At 34.9% G+C, this 16810-nt stretch overlaps 1 protein-coding gene across 2 annotated transcripts in view; it reads left to right on the top strand.

Moving 5' to 3' along the window:
- LOC127065752 (neuronal acetylcholine receptor subunit alpha-7-like) overlaps nucleotides 1-16810 on the top strand; it is a 137227-nt gene that overhangs the window by 30202 nt on the left and 90215 nt on the right. The window contains exon 2 of one of the 2 annotated variants that reach the window (XM_050998547.1): nucleotides 3312-3454. The exons of the other annotated variant lie outside the window; for it this stretch is intronic. Coding sequence (XP_050854504.1) covers nucleotides 3312-3454 — 143 coding nt within the window. The remainder of the gene's footprint in view (nucleotides 1-3311; nucleotides 3455-16810) is intronic. 2 annotated transcript variants of the gene reach the window in all.

The following is a 16810-nucleotide window of genomic DNA, read 5'->3' on the forward strand; positions in this document are numbered from 1 at the left end:
TTCGATTTCTATGCCGCGTTTCAAACGAGATCGAATAGTAAATTCACGGATGTATTTAAATAAATTTTCTATTGCCTTCGGGACTTTGTTCCTTTGTCTTACTTTCTTGCGTATGCATCTTTTACATTAATTTGTAAATTAGATATCTATTCGTTCGTATTCCAAAGTAGCGATCTCTCTCTCTCTCTCTCTCTCTCTCTCTCTCTCTCCTTCTCTTTCATTCTATCATTCTCTCATCCTCTTTCTCTTAGACACGTACTTGTGTTCATACATTTGCACATATACACCGACGTTCTCGAGAATGTAACGAGAGATCAATGTCTTATGAACTCTGCATCCGTCCGACTCGTTCGTTCATTAACTACTGCGACATCTGTCCTAAGCTTTCAGCACTTTAAGGCGTACACCGTAATTCTGCCACTTCTGCTAACAAGATAATCACGATCTTCACCTGTCATCTGCTTATTATGTTTTGTATCTTTGACAATATTTCCGTTGTTTGTCTGTTAGTTTCGTATTCTTAAAAATTAACGTTCCCCCATCCAAAGTAAAAGATTAAATTATCATCCCGTATAAACGTCGGCTCATTTTCAAACGACATCGTTCAAAATTTTCTTACTTTCCTTACGACGTGGAAAATAATTCTCAGAGAATATAAATACATCTTTCGACGTATCATTCGGTTATTCGTTCCATTAAATTTTCTTTTCATAAAAGTCGCGTCGACCCTTTTCCAACGTCGAAGTCTCCTGCTTTCGTTTAATGTAATATTTTTAACGTCGTATAAAAATATCAGTTATAAGGGAGAAGCGAGAGGTTATTGATTTCTGCATAGCAACTTCTTCTCTTTTTTATTTTTTTTTCTTCTTTTTTTTTTTTCCAACGAAATTCTATTTTGTAGCAATCAAGTACAGTGTTCCATCGCTAGTAAAACATATTTACGAAGTGAAATGTATATCGAAATATGAAATATTGTTATCGATTGCGGTCATGTACTGGAATGTCGGCTACTAACTTGTGTATGCAAAAGAGATTAAAAAAGAAAACGAGATAAAACAAAAGTATCATTCGTCTTCTTTAACTAGAGGCACATTTTTCTATCGTATGTTCTTTTCCTTTTTTTTTTCCTTTTTTCTTCTTAAAAGCAAAGAAGTTGCTCGTTGGATCACGCAAGAAGGTGATATCCTATCTACCTACATATAACAATCAATTTTCGTAAGGATAATTTATAACGGAATTCGCATTACGAAATCCTCGATAGGAAAGTGTAAACTATCATGAATCATGTTTGTTCGAAGACGACACGTCATAGAATCCATTTCTCACATCCCAATACGACATAGCTCATGAAACTTTTACTCCTCCGTGATCTTTATTTCCGTGGATATAAAGAATACGGAGTGAGAAGTAAGTTTTTAAGAACGCCACATCGTTATTCAAATCTACGTCTAGTTTATTTGGAAAAGTTCAGATTTATAACCGCGAATAAATGTTAGATACGATACTTCAAAGTGTTAATACAAGGTAACAGATAAACGAGCCCGATCGGCAAGCGATTTCATCGTCGCGCCCGATGGATGTTCCACTTTCGATCTAGAATTCATAAAATAAGGGCACTCATAAATTTTTATCGGTAACGAACTCGGTACTTTAGTTGCTCTCAATTTTTAAATAGTCGAGTTAAGACTGGTCCTCGAGACTAATTCATTCCGTTTGGTTTAAGAGTCAAGCGTGCACTAACTATTATTCACCCAATCCGAATGTAAGCGGCACGTTAATTAAACTGAATTAAATTATTAAACTAAGGGGAACCCTCCCGATCGATTTCATTATCACGAACTGAAGGTTTAAAATTTAATTAACTAAGAAATTTACTAATCAAAACTTTAAAATTGATAAATTCACAAACTACTCGGGATTTATACGATTTGTCGTTGGAGAAAGATTTAAGTTTTAACTTTGATAGGGAATACGTATATACGTGTTAAACGAGAGATAGTGTAGGCAAGGAGAAAGATAGAATGATGATCAATCGATTAGCAGTATTAAACAGTATCGAACGATATCAAAATTGATAATAATACAAGATACATCTTTTAATTCTCATCGTGTCGTTGAACATCATTTTGTATTTACTAATAATCCTTTCTTTCTATGGAAATAACTATGCCTCATTCTGATATACATTTCACGGTCACGTTCTCTTCTCTCTATCTTTCATATTTCATTTTCGCTCTCTCGTCTGTATTCTTAGAGCAGACTGTACGAAAGAATTCTCCGCATACCTTCCAATTTCGGAATACGATCAATTTGTAGATATTAGATAAGATATTTTCCTTCGTCGTTCTCGAGAGTAGTAAAAATACGATAGAGAGATGGGGAGAGAGAAAAAGAGAGAGAGAGAAAGGGAGAGAAAGAAAAAGAGAAAGATGAAGACAGGTAGAAATGGAGGCAAAGAGGAGAAAGAATAGAAGGCGATGACGAAGTTACACTTGCGAAAAGACGAGGAAATTCGAAAGGTAGAAAGTAGTGCTTAAGATAAGTCTGTTTTCGAAAGGATTTTCAAAGATTGTACGATAAAAGTAAATCTTCTCGTGTTCCATGCTCGATGTAGCACATGATGCGCAAAGATTTAACAATTTCTTCTTTGAGAATTTGTACATTTATCCTCTGTTCTTCTAGTATTTAACTAAGAAAATATTCAATCTTTATTCCAAACTATTGTAGTTAGCAGGAAATATATATATATATATATATATATATATATATATATATGTATGTACATATATATGTCTTGTGTATCTTGAAGGTGCACATAATGAAGAACTTTTACGACACGGTTTAACTTCTTGCCGAGTACGATAGATATAGCCTTTACGATCACAATAGTAGCTTCCACTTGTAGTTAAATATATTTTCTCTCGCCTTTGAATGCCTGGAACGTCGATCGTTTCTTCAATGAACAAATTTAATCAAACAAGAAGTGCTCGCTCGGAAGAATATATATATATATATATATATACATATACATATGTATATATATATACAATGTATATAGAATAATATATAATAATTAATTTATGTAAATAATGTCTTCCTTTTCTCATACACATCATCCATTAATTTTTGTTTTCGTTTTTGAATTTTTCTTTTCTTTTTTCTTCTTTTTGTTTTATTTTTCATTATCATCATCTCTTCCTTTTAATATCGAGACGCGCGATTACAAAAATTCGGATTTCGTCGGATAGGACGAAAAGGGCCAGGAGTTACGGAGTCGATCAAAGTTTTCACTGTGAATGTAAATTGGGCAGGGCTGGTAAGCGGCGGTAGTCACGAGAAGCGGCTGCTGAACAATCTGCTGGATTCGTATAACGTCCTGGAGCGGCCGGTGGGAAACGAGTCCGACCCCCTCGTCTTGAGCTTCGGCCTTACGCTTATGCAAATAATCGACGTCGTAAGTTCAAACAAACCTTTCAAACTTACTATCCTACAAGCTTAACGAGTCTTTTTTCCTGTTCGTGCAACACTATTATAAACGCGCGTTATCGTGCTCGCGTGTTTACCTAACAATAAGGACAAAAAGAAAGGGAAAAGAAAAAAAGAGAAAAAATACGTAGATTACGATATAAATAAATAAAAAAAAAGGAAAGAAAGTAAAAAAAAAAAGAAAAATAAGAAAGAAAAAAGAAAGTCGAAGAGATCGATTTTACAAGATCTTTCGATGATGCTAATATTCGAAGTAAATATATCTACGTCTTTTCGTACGGCTTTCCCTTCGGGAATTTTGTCAAGTATATTTTCGTGACCGACTTTCCCTGTCATTTCTTATTCTCTCTTTCTCTCTCTCTCTCTTTCGTTTTCTCATTTTCTCGTTCTCTCGTTTTCTCTCTCTCTTTTTTTCTCCTTTCTTTTGCTATTTTTCTCACCAATGTAACCCGTAGTATAATCGTGAGACATACTTTGCATGCATTATATGACTCCGTGAGGATTCAGTCACGGAGAGTCATGTAGCCGACAAACTTTGCCGTTTAATATTAAATCGAGAGGCTAGATAAAATGGGCACGTTAATGCTGCAACGGTCTCACAATCTTCCTGTTTGACGTAATTTTCAACGGGGAAAGGGTTCAAAGAGCGCGTGTATCCATTTATGAAGAAGAATCTTTCCCTTCTTTTTAACCTTTATGAGTATTTCTATAGGTCGTCTCTAGATACATACATACATGCATACATACATATATATATATATATATATATATATATATACACACACACACATATATATGCTACAGTCTATAACAGTAATACTTATTCTTTAATAAGATTCTATTTCGTATGCTTTGATAAAATCTTTTATAAAATTATTAAAATATTCTCAGGGTCTTTAAGCACTTGTGTGTTTGTATATATGTATGTATGTATGTATGTATGTATGTATGTCTGTGTGTGTATAAGCACGTGTGAGCTTAAGGACACATAGAGTACAAATAAATTCGATGCACTCTTGATCTTGCTTGCTAATCATGCATGTTTTTAAATTGAAACAACAGTTGAAAATAAACAAATGTCGAATATTTGGTTGTTTTTGTGTCGTTAAATAAATCGTCAAAGACTGATGAATTACTTCTGTCATATGCCATCAGAGATCGATGCTTTAAATCTTAGTAGCTTTATATTAGATCGTATAGTGTAATAGTAGACGCAAGTAGAATATGCTCGTAACGTATCGTTTAGAGATTAGAATAAGTTCACATAAGTCCTGTAGAAAAATTCGTAATTCTAATCGTGAGATCAAACTCGTATTCTACTCGATAAGATTATTTCGTTTAAAAATTTTAATTCGTAAATTTAAAAGATGTTTCTAAAACTTCAATATCGAGATAATCAATTATTTAATATTATCGTAGAAAGATTAAAAGGCTTCCCTTACTTTGTAATATACATGTTTATTTTTATTTTTTTTTTTTTTTAATCCAAGTTAGAGATCAATAAAATTTATTTATGAAATTGCATTCTTACAACATTTTGTTTGGAACATTATAGTTTCTATACAATAACTGTAAAAACGATAGAAGCAAAATTTTCAAACGACATTATATTATAATATTTATTCCATAGTAAAAGAGAAGAGTAGGTATTCTTTTTTCTCTTTTTTTTTTCTCTTTTTTTTTCTGGAAGAAACGACCACGCAACTTTAACGAAAGCTATATATAGCTTTGTTGCCGTATTTAACGTATCTTTGTTAAAGCGTAATTATACCTCGATTATAACAATTATTCTAATAATGTGTCCATAATTGGCGCGTGCTCAACGATTTAAAATTTTCCCGTGGTCTAATTATGTAGATACATGATGTACGAGGTTAAGAATTAGAAAGGGAAAATTTAGTCCTCGTCGATGTTGCGGAACGTGTTATTATAAAAGTTTAGACAGAAGATAGGTGTGAATCAAGGATCGAAAGATGAGCTTGCACCGAGGTTGGAGTGGAACTGTTTTCTGTGTTCAAAATAGTGGGTGACAAGAGCATCATTAGAAGGGTAATTAAGAACAGGAGGGACACGCGCTGCTTCAATAATTGGTCGTGTTAACTTTATGTTGAACTAAAACTTGATCTACTATAATTAATCTGTGGTAAAGCGAACGAGATCGAGGCGTTTGACATTTCGGAAATGAACGTCTCGGGACTTCATCGTCTATTCATTTGTTCTTGAGAGCTCTTACGAATCTTAAACTCTTTTTCTTTCTTTCTTTTTCTCTCTCTCTTTCTTTCTATCTTTTCCTATCTCTCTCTTTATCTTTGGTAAAAGACTTTCTAGAAACATTAAAAAGTATGGTCCACTTTTTTCCACGTCTTCTCGACGCGACGTGTTTCCGTTTTTCTCGTTCCGGTCGTTGTCTGCGAGCGACGATTTCAAGATTGGTCATGTTTTTGTCCGTACACGAACTCGAAGCTTTCTTAATATCTCTCTGTGGAATTAGTCGAGCATCATGAAAGCGGAAGTAATCGGAACTGCATCGATGCGACCTATCCAAGAACTTTCGAAGGTATCATATCAGAGTAAAAAGTATTGTTCGAATAATTTTCTTTTTCTTTTTACTAGTAGGATTTATTTCGAGAAGGATAAATTTTCCTTCTATAATATCCTTTTTCGATCGAATGTAAAGATGGAAGGGTCGTATAAAGTAGTTGCATTTGTCAACATTGCGTCATTTAGTTCCATTTTGTATGTGTATATATATATATATATATATATATATATATATATATATATACACGTTTAAACGATGTAGCTTTTCTGAAAGAGGATGCTGAATGCGAAGCATATTTTCGAGAGTAATTTAGGCACTCCTCCTAAGTAGTTAACGTTAACATCATTTAGAAAGGTTTTGCAGTATAAGGGACTACCAGTCCTTTTATTTAACTTATTTATTTCGTGTCGAGAGAATTAAAAATAATTTAGGTTTTGTAACATAAAAAAAAAGGCAAAACATGAGCGATTTCGTCGACATTTATTTAATTAACAAATAATCTCATGTTCGTCATCAACGATCGGTACTTTTATTCGAGTTTCGATAAAATTCATTTATTCGCTTTTAAACAAACATCATTTTTAATAACGTGCCGATTATTACGTTTGATGAATGAAAAGGAATACAAAAGGGCTTCGAAATTATACCGAAGGATCTTGTATTTTTTTCTTTTTTTTTTAGCTTTTTTTTTAGATAAAAGGAAAGAGTTTTCTCGTTCGCAATTCGCAATGAATCCGTAAGCGTTCTAATATCCGAAGTATCGGTGAGAAAAGCCATGGCAATTGGTTGGCTAGAAACGCGAGCTCTTTATAAGTTTGTATTGACCTATCGAGCAAAGACAGACAGAGAGGAAGAGAGTAAGAGAGAGAGAAAAATAGAGAGAGAGAGAGAGAGATAGAGATAGAGAAAGAGAGCAAAGAGCAATATTGCGACATTCGGTACCTAGGTGAAACGTGCCTTAGAATACGAAACACTAGATACATAGGAATACGAACAGCTAACTACGCATATACTGCGTCAGAATATAATCTATCACAGTTGTGCGTGTAGTGTGCGATGCAAGCCGTGCAATAATTAATATTCCATTAGATACGCGTTGTTTCTTGCGCGTTCGTCTTGTCCTGTTTATTCTAAATAAATCTAATAAGTGGACTTCTTGATTAAAATTTAGAGAAAGTTTCGAGTAGACCTTTATATTTTATTTGATCTTATTTTTGTTATTATTTGTTATTATCCTACGTATATCTGTGTATTTATCATAATTCATTTTTAATCAATTCTATTTATATTTTTAATTCGAATATCAATTAAATTTTCATTGTTGTTTGATCGATCAAATCGTCAATAGCACTGACCGAATTAATGTAAATTCAATCGATTATTCGTTTGTTCCTTACTATAGTCGTTTAAAGTTAGTCGAATGTTTCTGATCGTACATCGATTTATACGCAAGAACAAAGATCGAAGCGTCAAGAAATTTAGAAGCTTTACGCTCTCGGTATTTCGAAATTCACGCCAAGTAACGTCGCGACTTAATTGAAATGGGCTTAGTATTCGGCTAGGTAGGACTTAGTCTTGAAATTAGCCAAGTTGGAAAGCCTCATAGCCGGTAGGTACGAGTAAGAAGGGAAGGAGCCATTTTACTTCCTTCGAAGAAGAAACAAATGGAGAAGGGGAAGAGAGACAAAGAGAGTGAGAGACAGAGGGAGGGGTGAGAGAGAAGGAGGAAGGTCGTGCATGCGCGAACAACACCACTATACACGAGTAATTCTAGCAAGTAAGAGAAACTCGGAAGCGTTATCGTCGATGAGCGTAATATACATATTTCAGAATAGGGAATCTTAGTTTAGGTCTTCCTTATCTCACGACGAGTTTGTCTCGCGGCTAAATGAAGCATCTCGAAACCAATTGTCCTCCTTGTTTCTCTTTGGTCGTGTATACCATAGAGACTTAGTCACGGTTTGTTGATAGAATAGTAAAGATAGAAACGTCTAGATAATGCCTTTGTAAAAGAGTTCTTAACTTATAGGTATCCAAATATATCTCACGGATAAACGGATCCCACGAAAAATTCTAGAATTCGAATTGGACTCTGATAAATGGAGTTCCATTGTAGCCCAATCCAGTAGTAGTGAGCCCTAACGACGAAATAAAATAGTCGTAAGCTCGCGTTTTGCATCGCTTTTCGTTCCTTATCTCGTTCAAGGCACTCTTTAGATCGTCGGATTTCTTGCTGCCCCAAACAGCTAACCAAAAAGTCTTGAATTAAGGAAATTGCCAGAGGGGAAATGCTTATTTTCTTAAAAGACTTACCATCTAAAGGCTTTCCAAATGGACTCGGAAATTTCAACTATGTACCCTCGAAATCCCGTGGTTTTTAAATTTCCAAAAATACCCTAGGTATTTGCGCCGAGAACGAGCAAGGAATTGTGGTATTAATCGCCGGCCGACAAAATATAATACATGGACGTGCAGTGACCCAGAATTTCGAATGTTTATTGGACGGTTCTTCAGAATAAACGTATAAAAAGATTAAATCATCTTCGTTAACAACCGAGACGGTATTTTCAACGCGCGTTCGTAATTCAAACGTCCCTTGTTCCTTCGCCGATACGTTCCATAGACGAATGCAATTAATCAAGAAGAAAACTCGGCATTGCGGAATCGCAGGTGATTCCACTTGCTGCGGGGAAGGAGGGGGAGGGAAAGGGGAGGAAAACAAATTCCAATAGAATTCCTTTTACCGGTCGAATTCGACTAGTTTTTCTGTGACATCGTCGTACAAAATGACGCATAGCATCAAAGATGCGCCAGCACGAAAAGGAGCTTGCAAAGTGGATTTGTTCGGTTAGGAAATGCGGAACGCGCTTCAACACCAATACCAATGCTATTCCACGATCATTGCGATCAACAACGACTGTGGAACTAGCGGAGATAGAGGATCCAGAGAGAAAGAGAAAGAGAGAGATAGAACGGAGACAGGGAGACAGAATTTTAAGTGTTTGTGCATGTGCGTGAGGGAGAGAGAGCAGATGGACGGACAGACAGACAGAGACAGAGAGATAGAATTTTAAGTATGTGAGTGAGAGAGAGAGAGAGAGAGAGAGAGAGAGAGAGAGAGAGAGAGAGAGAGAGAGGGACAGAAAAGGATGCTGGGAAATATAGCAAGAGCCAATGCGCATTCGTATTCTGTCGCTTAGTATGCTACCTCACGTACCGTAAAAAGTTTCAGCAACGCCATACGTCGAATTAACTGTCTACCCACGATGGTATCCAATCTTCCACGTGCTCGACACGACATGATACGTCGCATAGAGACAGACGATATACCACGATCCTTCCGTACTAAGTTTTTTTTCTTTTTGCTTTTTGAAACATGCGAGATCTTTACTCTTTTTCCAACGTTACTTCAATTTTTTCGTAATCGTTTTGTCTTTTTCTTCTGTCAGTCTGTCTCTTTCTCTTTTTCTTTCTTTGTTTATTACTATTTTTTTTTCATGTTTACCTTTTCTTTAGTAAACAAAAATAGAGAAAAGATAAATCTAGAAAAAAAAATGTCGATTCATGTTACGAATATGTTATAACGAAATAAGATATTTTCGCGAAATCTTATTTCACGGTACGATATTCATTTATTGAGTTACTTTAATCTACTACATCTATACTTTTTGAATTCAACGTTGAAACTTGCGATTGGATGAATATCATGCGTAATATCAATGTCGGTAATATTTTATACGTGTATCTATATACATATTAAAAGGGCGATTAAAAAGTGTTGAAAGAAATGAATTTCCGATAACGTTTATTCAAACATTAATCATGGGATTAAATTTAATGTATTGATAAAATTCAACTAGACTCTCGAAAAAAAAGGAAAGGAAAAGAAAAAAAATATATATATATATATACACACATATATACACGTACGAGATGATACTATAATTATGTTACCAAAAATATTGTATCTCTTTTGGAACGTCAGTAGTAGAAGAGAGTAAATTTTTAATATGGTCACCGTAGTTCTCTCTTACTACTCGAAGGTATTCACCCACCTCCGTGCGACCATACGTGATCCGTGTTTCCTCGGTTTTCCACTGCGGGGATAGCTTATCCTACTTTCGAAGGCCGCAAACGTGTGACCCGTAGTAGGACCGCAGCAGAGCTTGTCGTCTTCTTCTCTCTGTGAGTCCGTCGTTAACGGATATGTGAGAGACCTCTTTTCCTCGATTCGATTTCATAGATTCAGCTCACACGTATTTGAAGCAGAATGTGCGACGATCCCAGCGCTTGTTTGGAAAAACTTTCGCGAGAAATAGTACAAAGACGACGTACTTACATTCTCGTCCATTTATGTACGTACACTGTTATGAGCTATTAAAGTTAGACAACATTTCTCTTGGCACTCCATCCTTCTTCGATGGTCGTAACATTTCTTTCGTTTCTTTCTTTTTTTTTTTCTTTTTTTTTTATCTTCACTTTTCTCTCTAACAGATTAACTTTTTAAAAGCTTCTCTTGAAAACAGACTTACTTTTAGTTTTTTTTTTTTTTTTTTTTTTAATTGGTGTTATAAAACGATGAGAACAAAATTCTCCTTTACGCGCGCAATCTGAACAAGTTAGATTCTTATTAAATGATTTTATGTATTTTTAATATCTGGTATATATACGTTATCCTTATCATAAAGACTCGTTTCGATAGTTGCCTATGCATACTTGTTTCGACAAGGGTAGATAGCGTCAACGTCTAATTCCAAATTGGATCCCTCATTGCTCATGCACATCGGCCGAGCTTCTATCGAGGGCAATCACGTGTGATCCATAATCAATGTGCAATGGTTGAACATCATCCAAGTGGTAGGTCAAAGGAGGGTAGTACTGTTAGGAAGGTTTGCACTCTGTATCAAATTCCGTGGCCCCGTTTCCTTCATTCGGATATGTTAGCTCACGTAATATCGTCAGCAATAATTCTGGACACACTTTCGAAATTCTCTGTGTACACGGATTTTTCCGGCACGTATCCGCATTGCAGGAAGTGTCTCGAAAGCTTTTACCCCGCCAAAAATGAAAGCTTACATAGGTATCTACCAATATTTGTTTTTAAATTATATCAACGAGATTTGTTAATTTCTTCTGATCGTAATTACAAGTTTGTTTGATTTCTTTGATCACGATATTTCTTTGATAACAATTCCCTCCGTTGTTTCTATTAAAATTTGTAATATTATTATTTTAAATATAGGACCGATATAAAATGTCGCGAGGTATTCGCATTATTATTATTATTATTATTATTATAATATTAAAATATTCTTTGTAAAATTGATGTCTCGTTTTAATATCGCTTGTCTTTGATGAAAAACCGATAATAAGTAATAAGCATGGTAACAACGCATGGTCCTTAGCCCTTTGATCTCGCGAATACGGACGTTTCTCGATAATAAAAGGTCTGATGAAATTGGTATCGACGGGCTTGTCATTTTTTATAGATTTTTCTATCAGTTCAACTACGCGATCGACGGAATAAACGGTGATTCGTGAAGGAAAGGATAGGTAGAAGATGAAAGCAAAAGGGAATTTGTCAGTTAGTTCTTTCTTCATTTCTGAAAAACGTCGTGCCGTCTTTTTCTATCGTAGATATTAAAATCCATTCTCTTTGACATCGACGTAGGATCTTTCTTTTTTCCTTCCTTTTTTCTTTTTCCTTCTTTCTTTCTTTCTTCTTCTTCTTTTTTTTTTTTTTTTTTTTTTTTTAATGAAACTAGAACTCGTGCTAATTCGTAGGTATCTACTAATCGAGCGAAAACAATTTGGGACGCATTTTTCCGTTCGTTGTCACACGTAAAACGAGCCATTTCTTTCAACAAATATCTATCTAATCTTACACTGGGGTTTGGATTTGCGATCTTTACGATATCCGATACTTTTTCTCTCGGTGATTTAATCTACTGACGATTCACCTTGAAAATTCGATTTAAGTAAAAGTCCAAGAGAAAGAGAGATAGAAAGAGAGATGAAATTTCAAGTGGATGGACAGAGTAGTTTAAATGACAGTTGGCGTTAAAGAATTTATCAGATCGATGTAGAAAATAAAAGTAGTTCTTTTTGATGGAAGTTTCATAAGTTTTCTAATTACGTCTTTGTTTGCTTCTTAACGGGACGGATCTTAAATAAAACGACTATGGTGTATGGTCGTAGAGATTTCGATGAGTTAATCTAGATTTCAGTCTACGAATCGAGAACAACGAGGAGTTCGTTCGTTTCTTTCTTTCTTTCTTTCTTTTTTTTTTTTTATTTTCGACAGAAGGAGTACGAAATTAAACGTTGAAGTAAAGAAAGAAAAAGAAACAAAGAAAGAAATGGAAGATTTGCAATAAACGACATACCTACTTAGAAGAAGGAAACGTTTGAGATATTTAAGATAAGATTCATGTCGAAAACGAAGTATTTCGTTTGAAAATAAAGAAAGATTATAAAAGTACGGATAACTGGCGTTCTCACCTAAAAGCACGTTCTTGCTTCTACCCTTTTGAAAAGTTCGCTGAGCTTTGTAATTTCGAACACCCACTCTCACTCCATGAGAGTACTACAATTTTCTAAATTCTTTGAAAACTCTGGCCAACTTGGAACATAAACAAAAGTTTGAAGGTTCTCAGGATTGTAAATATTCGATTAATATGCGAAGTGAGCGCTTTGAGACTCGACGGGAAAAGGGGAAAACTTGGTTGGTAACCAAAAAGGAAAATCATCGGTGTCGGCGTCTTTCAAATTTGGCTTTGAAGTAATGGAGCGCGTAATGTTGAACAATGATATTGTTGTTGATCGTTGAACGAGAAAAGGAGGGAAAAAAGGGGAAGAGAAATAAAGAGAGGAAGGAAGAGGGAAACACGGAAAGAAAGAGAGAGAAAAAGAGAAATACGTATAACTGCGAAGCGTTAATGGAGTGGTAGCGTTTCCAGCGATACTTACGCCTTCCAGACTACGATAAAAGTCTTTCAGGATTCTCCCGTCATTCGTTAATATCGACTGGTCGTAAACGCAACATTTTCCGTATTGACCCAGATTTCACTTGGTGTGTTACTGTTGCGGAGCTGTGGTTACAACACTTGGAATGCTCACGGAATTCTCCATTTTTACTGACAGAAACATATGTTGGAGTGGATCGTCGAATACCTCGCTCGCATTTATGCCCATTTCGACGGTAGATAGAAACAGATAGAAACCGGTGAAAGGTCCTTCGACTATTTTGGACGTAGCGGAAAAATTGAGACGTTTCCTTCCTTTTTACCATTACATTTTAACGTTCGTGGCATTTCAACGTTTTACTTTTCGTTTGAGGAAGCAGAATTTTCTTCGGAAGTTCTATAACGCTTAGCTATTTTAAAATGTGGAAATATATTCGATAAAACGGTGAACAGCTTTTTCGATGATTTAGAAATGTTTTCTAACAAAAGTCTACGAGTGATGTCCGAATTTAAACAGATTTCTCGTTCGAGGTGGTTCTCTCGCATTGCGATCGAAGTAAAAATCAAGTACAATAAAGCGCTATTCGACGATATCGAAGATTTAAAAATTCTGATAAAATCGTCTTTTTATCTATAGTTCTCCGTTGATATATGTTCTGCAGTTTATATTCTAAATTAAAATCTCAACATCGTATGAGGTTTTATCGACAGCCTGCTACACGTGATATGTAGCCACCTGTTGCTCCTGATGAACCGTCTTGTATGATCCGCTATCTCGTGTCTTAGCTATTTCGATAAATCGTTAGGCGATGTGTATATTTTGACGAATGAAGAAAAGTCGAATCGTGAAAGTATAATAAGAGATCGGTCGGTCTCGAGAATCCGTAAAAATATTTCATTATTCTTATAAAGTCATTAAAATCGTTTTCGTCGTATTCATGTTGATCATAAATGAAGATCTCTTAGATTATTTTGGTCTTGTTTTCATTTCGTTTATCCTTTTTCTTTTTCTATTTTTTGGATTTATTAACCATAAGATAATAATATTGAATTTAATTTTGTAAGAGATATTCCCTCCGTAATTATCGCTGTGTAGATTTTTCAGTTATTAAAGGATTATATCTCCCGCTTCGCAGCATCCTCATTTCGCATTCGTATTTACGGTCGACTAACGAGGGTGAAAAAATGTCCGTAATATTCCTGTGAAAACGTCATACAACCAAGACATATCCTGAATTTCAAAATAATAGCCGCTATGCACTTAATAAATGCGTGGGCTTTCATGAATTCAATTAATTCGTTTATCTTTCATTAAACTTGTTGACATTTTTTTTATTAGAGATTGTTTTATCGTCATTACGAAAATATGTAACTTTGTAAGGAGTCACGTAATCGGGCTTTTACGTTATCGTGATATTATGAAAAAAAATATTCTATAAGAGATTAACATATTTTTCTTATTTCAATTTGAGTCTAAGAAATATATTTTCAGCGACAAAGCTAGGTCAGATAACACCTATGAATATTCATATTATCTTACCGAATATACCATCCCAGCTATCGTCTATGAATACCAACTCTTCCGTGATTTTTCTTTTATTTTCTTCTATATATTCAAATTTTTCGTATTCCTCTTATATCTCGTATAATAAAGCGTACGGGTGTACAGGCGTTTTACTCCTGTATGTTCACTCTTTTGGAAACGTACATGAACGTTTCATTAGACGTTCCATTTATCTTAACTCTTTGAATGGAGAGCTTTTCTCCTTTTTCATTTTTTTTTCTTTTCCTTTCTTTCTTTCTTTTTTTTCTTTCTTTTTTTCTTTTTTTTTTCTTTTCTTTTTTTTTTTTAAGTAGACGTCTGCCGTCGCTATCGCACACATAGAAGAGGTGCACGATATGAAGGTAAAAAATGAAGAGCATCTCCATTTTTGTCGTTCGGAACCTTTTAAATTATCGATCTCTATCCTTGCACTTCAATTATTATTCTTTCGTCGTGAAAATTCGCACAAACGGTGCAGATAATTCGAGCGTATTTATCTCGATGAACAGTGATAAGCTTTTATCTCGAATAGTCGAATTTTTTTATCAATTAGAACAAAGCCAGCGAACTGAGTAATAATAGTACCAGTTATAGAGGTATAGCGTTTAGAAATAATAATTCGCGACGTGACTCGTTGGACGTCATTGTTTCCGTTATCGCACTCTTTCTATTCCATTTCGTTCCAAAAAAGATTTCAAACAGAAAATATTAATATTCGTAGTGTTCAACGAAGACAGAGAGAAAGAGAGCAGAGTCTTCGTAATAGCCAACATGCAAATTTCTCGTTTGCGATGGTAAACTTGGCTTATCTTACATTTTTTCCCTGATCGTAACGAATCGGCATCGTAAATTTTCGAATTCGCAAATGGATGATTTTCGATATCGTCTTCCGCCATTGATATTCGACAGGTGGTAAAGGATGCGCTTCATAAATCTGCGAGAGCAAGTACTTCAAGAATGATTTATATTTATTACGAATATCAAATCGTTTTTCTGCAGTTCGATGATCGATTAATATTTCGCTTTTCTTTTTTTTTAAACGAACGAATGTTTCCCCTGCCAGTCATTTTTCTTCTTTAGAATGTCCTTTAACTCTTCGTAACGTAACGTCACGTCGCGTTGCTTCAGGTTTGATTTTAATTTTCTTTTTTCTTTTCTCTTTTTTTCATTTTCGATATCAAAGAATTCACGTATTCACATAAGTACAGGTTCTACATCGCGTAATTATTTCTTAGACGTAGAAGAAAAATTGAATTAAGAAAGATCGAATAGTTCTCTTCTCTATTGTGATTTTTAAAGAGTCGTTGTTAATTAGACAAAGAATTAAGTGTCACATTTCAATGGCATATCTAGAGAAGCTAAATCCTTTTGAAAGTCCGAATAACTTGAATAATCGTGAGCAACGTACCGTCATTAGGGCTGTCGAAGTGACGCGTGCTTAAGTTGGATCGCCCTCGATGTCGACAATACGACTGTAAAACGTTATAGCTTCGCTCGATGGCACTTGCCTTTGACGACGGTATATTGTCTTTATCGATCCACGCCTGACTCCCGGCCCCCGCAATCGGGTTAATAACCAGAGTCATTACCTGGAAATAATTACGAGTTTGCTCCCAAACCGGTACTCGTATTGGCCGTTAGATAAATATTTTACGAGCGTCCCACATGAGACTCCACGTCCCTCGTCACGATTTTCTCGATAAATTTTTATTCAAAGACTTGAAATTAAAATCATAAAAATAGAAAAAATAAATAAGCGAAAAGACGACTGGCGACGAATGAATTTTCCTCTTTTTTATTTTATTTCCTCTTTTTTGCTTTGCGAGGATTGCAATTAAAATTTTTCTTTTTTTTTTTTTCTTTTTTTGCGACGATTACCACAAATGTCTTCATTTGTTAATTCTTCAGTGCGTAACATATGGGTTTAGAAATTTCAAGAGAAAAAGAGATATTATGTTAGCCATTAAAAGAGATTAACATTAGCCATAAATAATATTATTAAAATTATTATATATGAAATTTAATGAAAAATTAAATCCCTGCACATACATTTGATAATTAACGAATTTTACGAGATAAACGTATATAGAGATGAAATTATGTGATTGAACGAAGAAGAGTCGGTTAATTGCCACGATTTCTTTGCTGCTCAATTTGTTTTATTAGGCTTTTCAATCTTTAGTTACTATATCGTTTGTCTGATCTAATACTCTTGTGTAATGAGCGTGATGCAACGAAACAGACATGGGTTCTTCGTTATTTCCTTTACGATCG

This window comes from Vespula vulgaris, chromosome 8, assembly GCF_905475345.1.
Source record: "Vespula vulgaris chromosome 8, iyVesVulg1.1, whole genome shotgun sequence".
Lineage (NCBI taxonomy): Eukaryota > Metazoa > Arthropoda > Insecta > Hymenoptera > Vespidae > Vespula > Vespula vulgaris.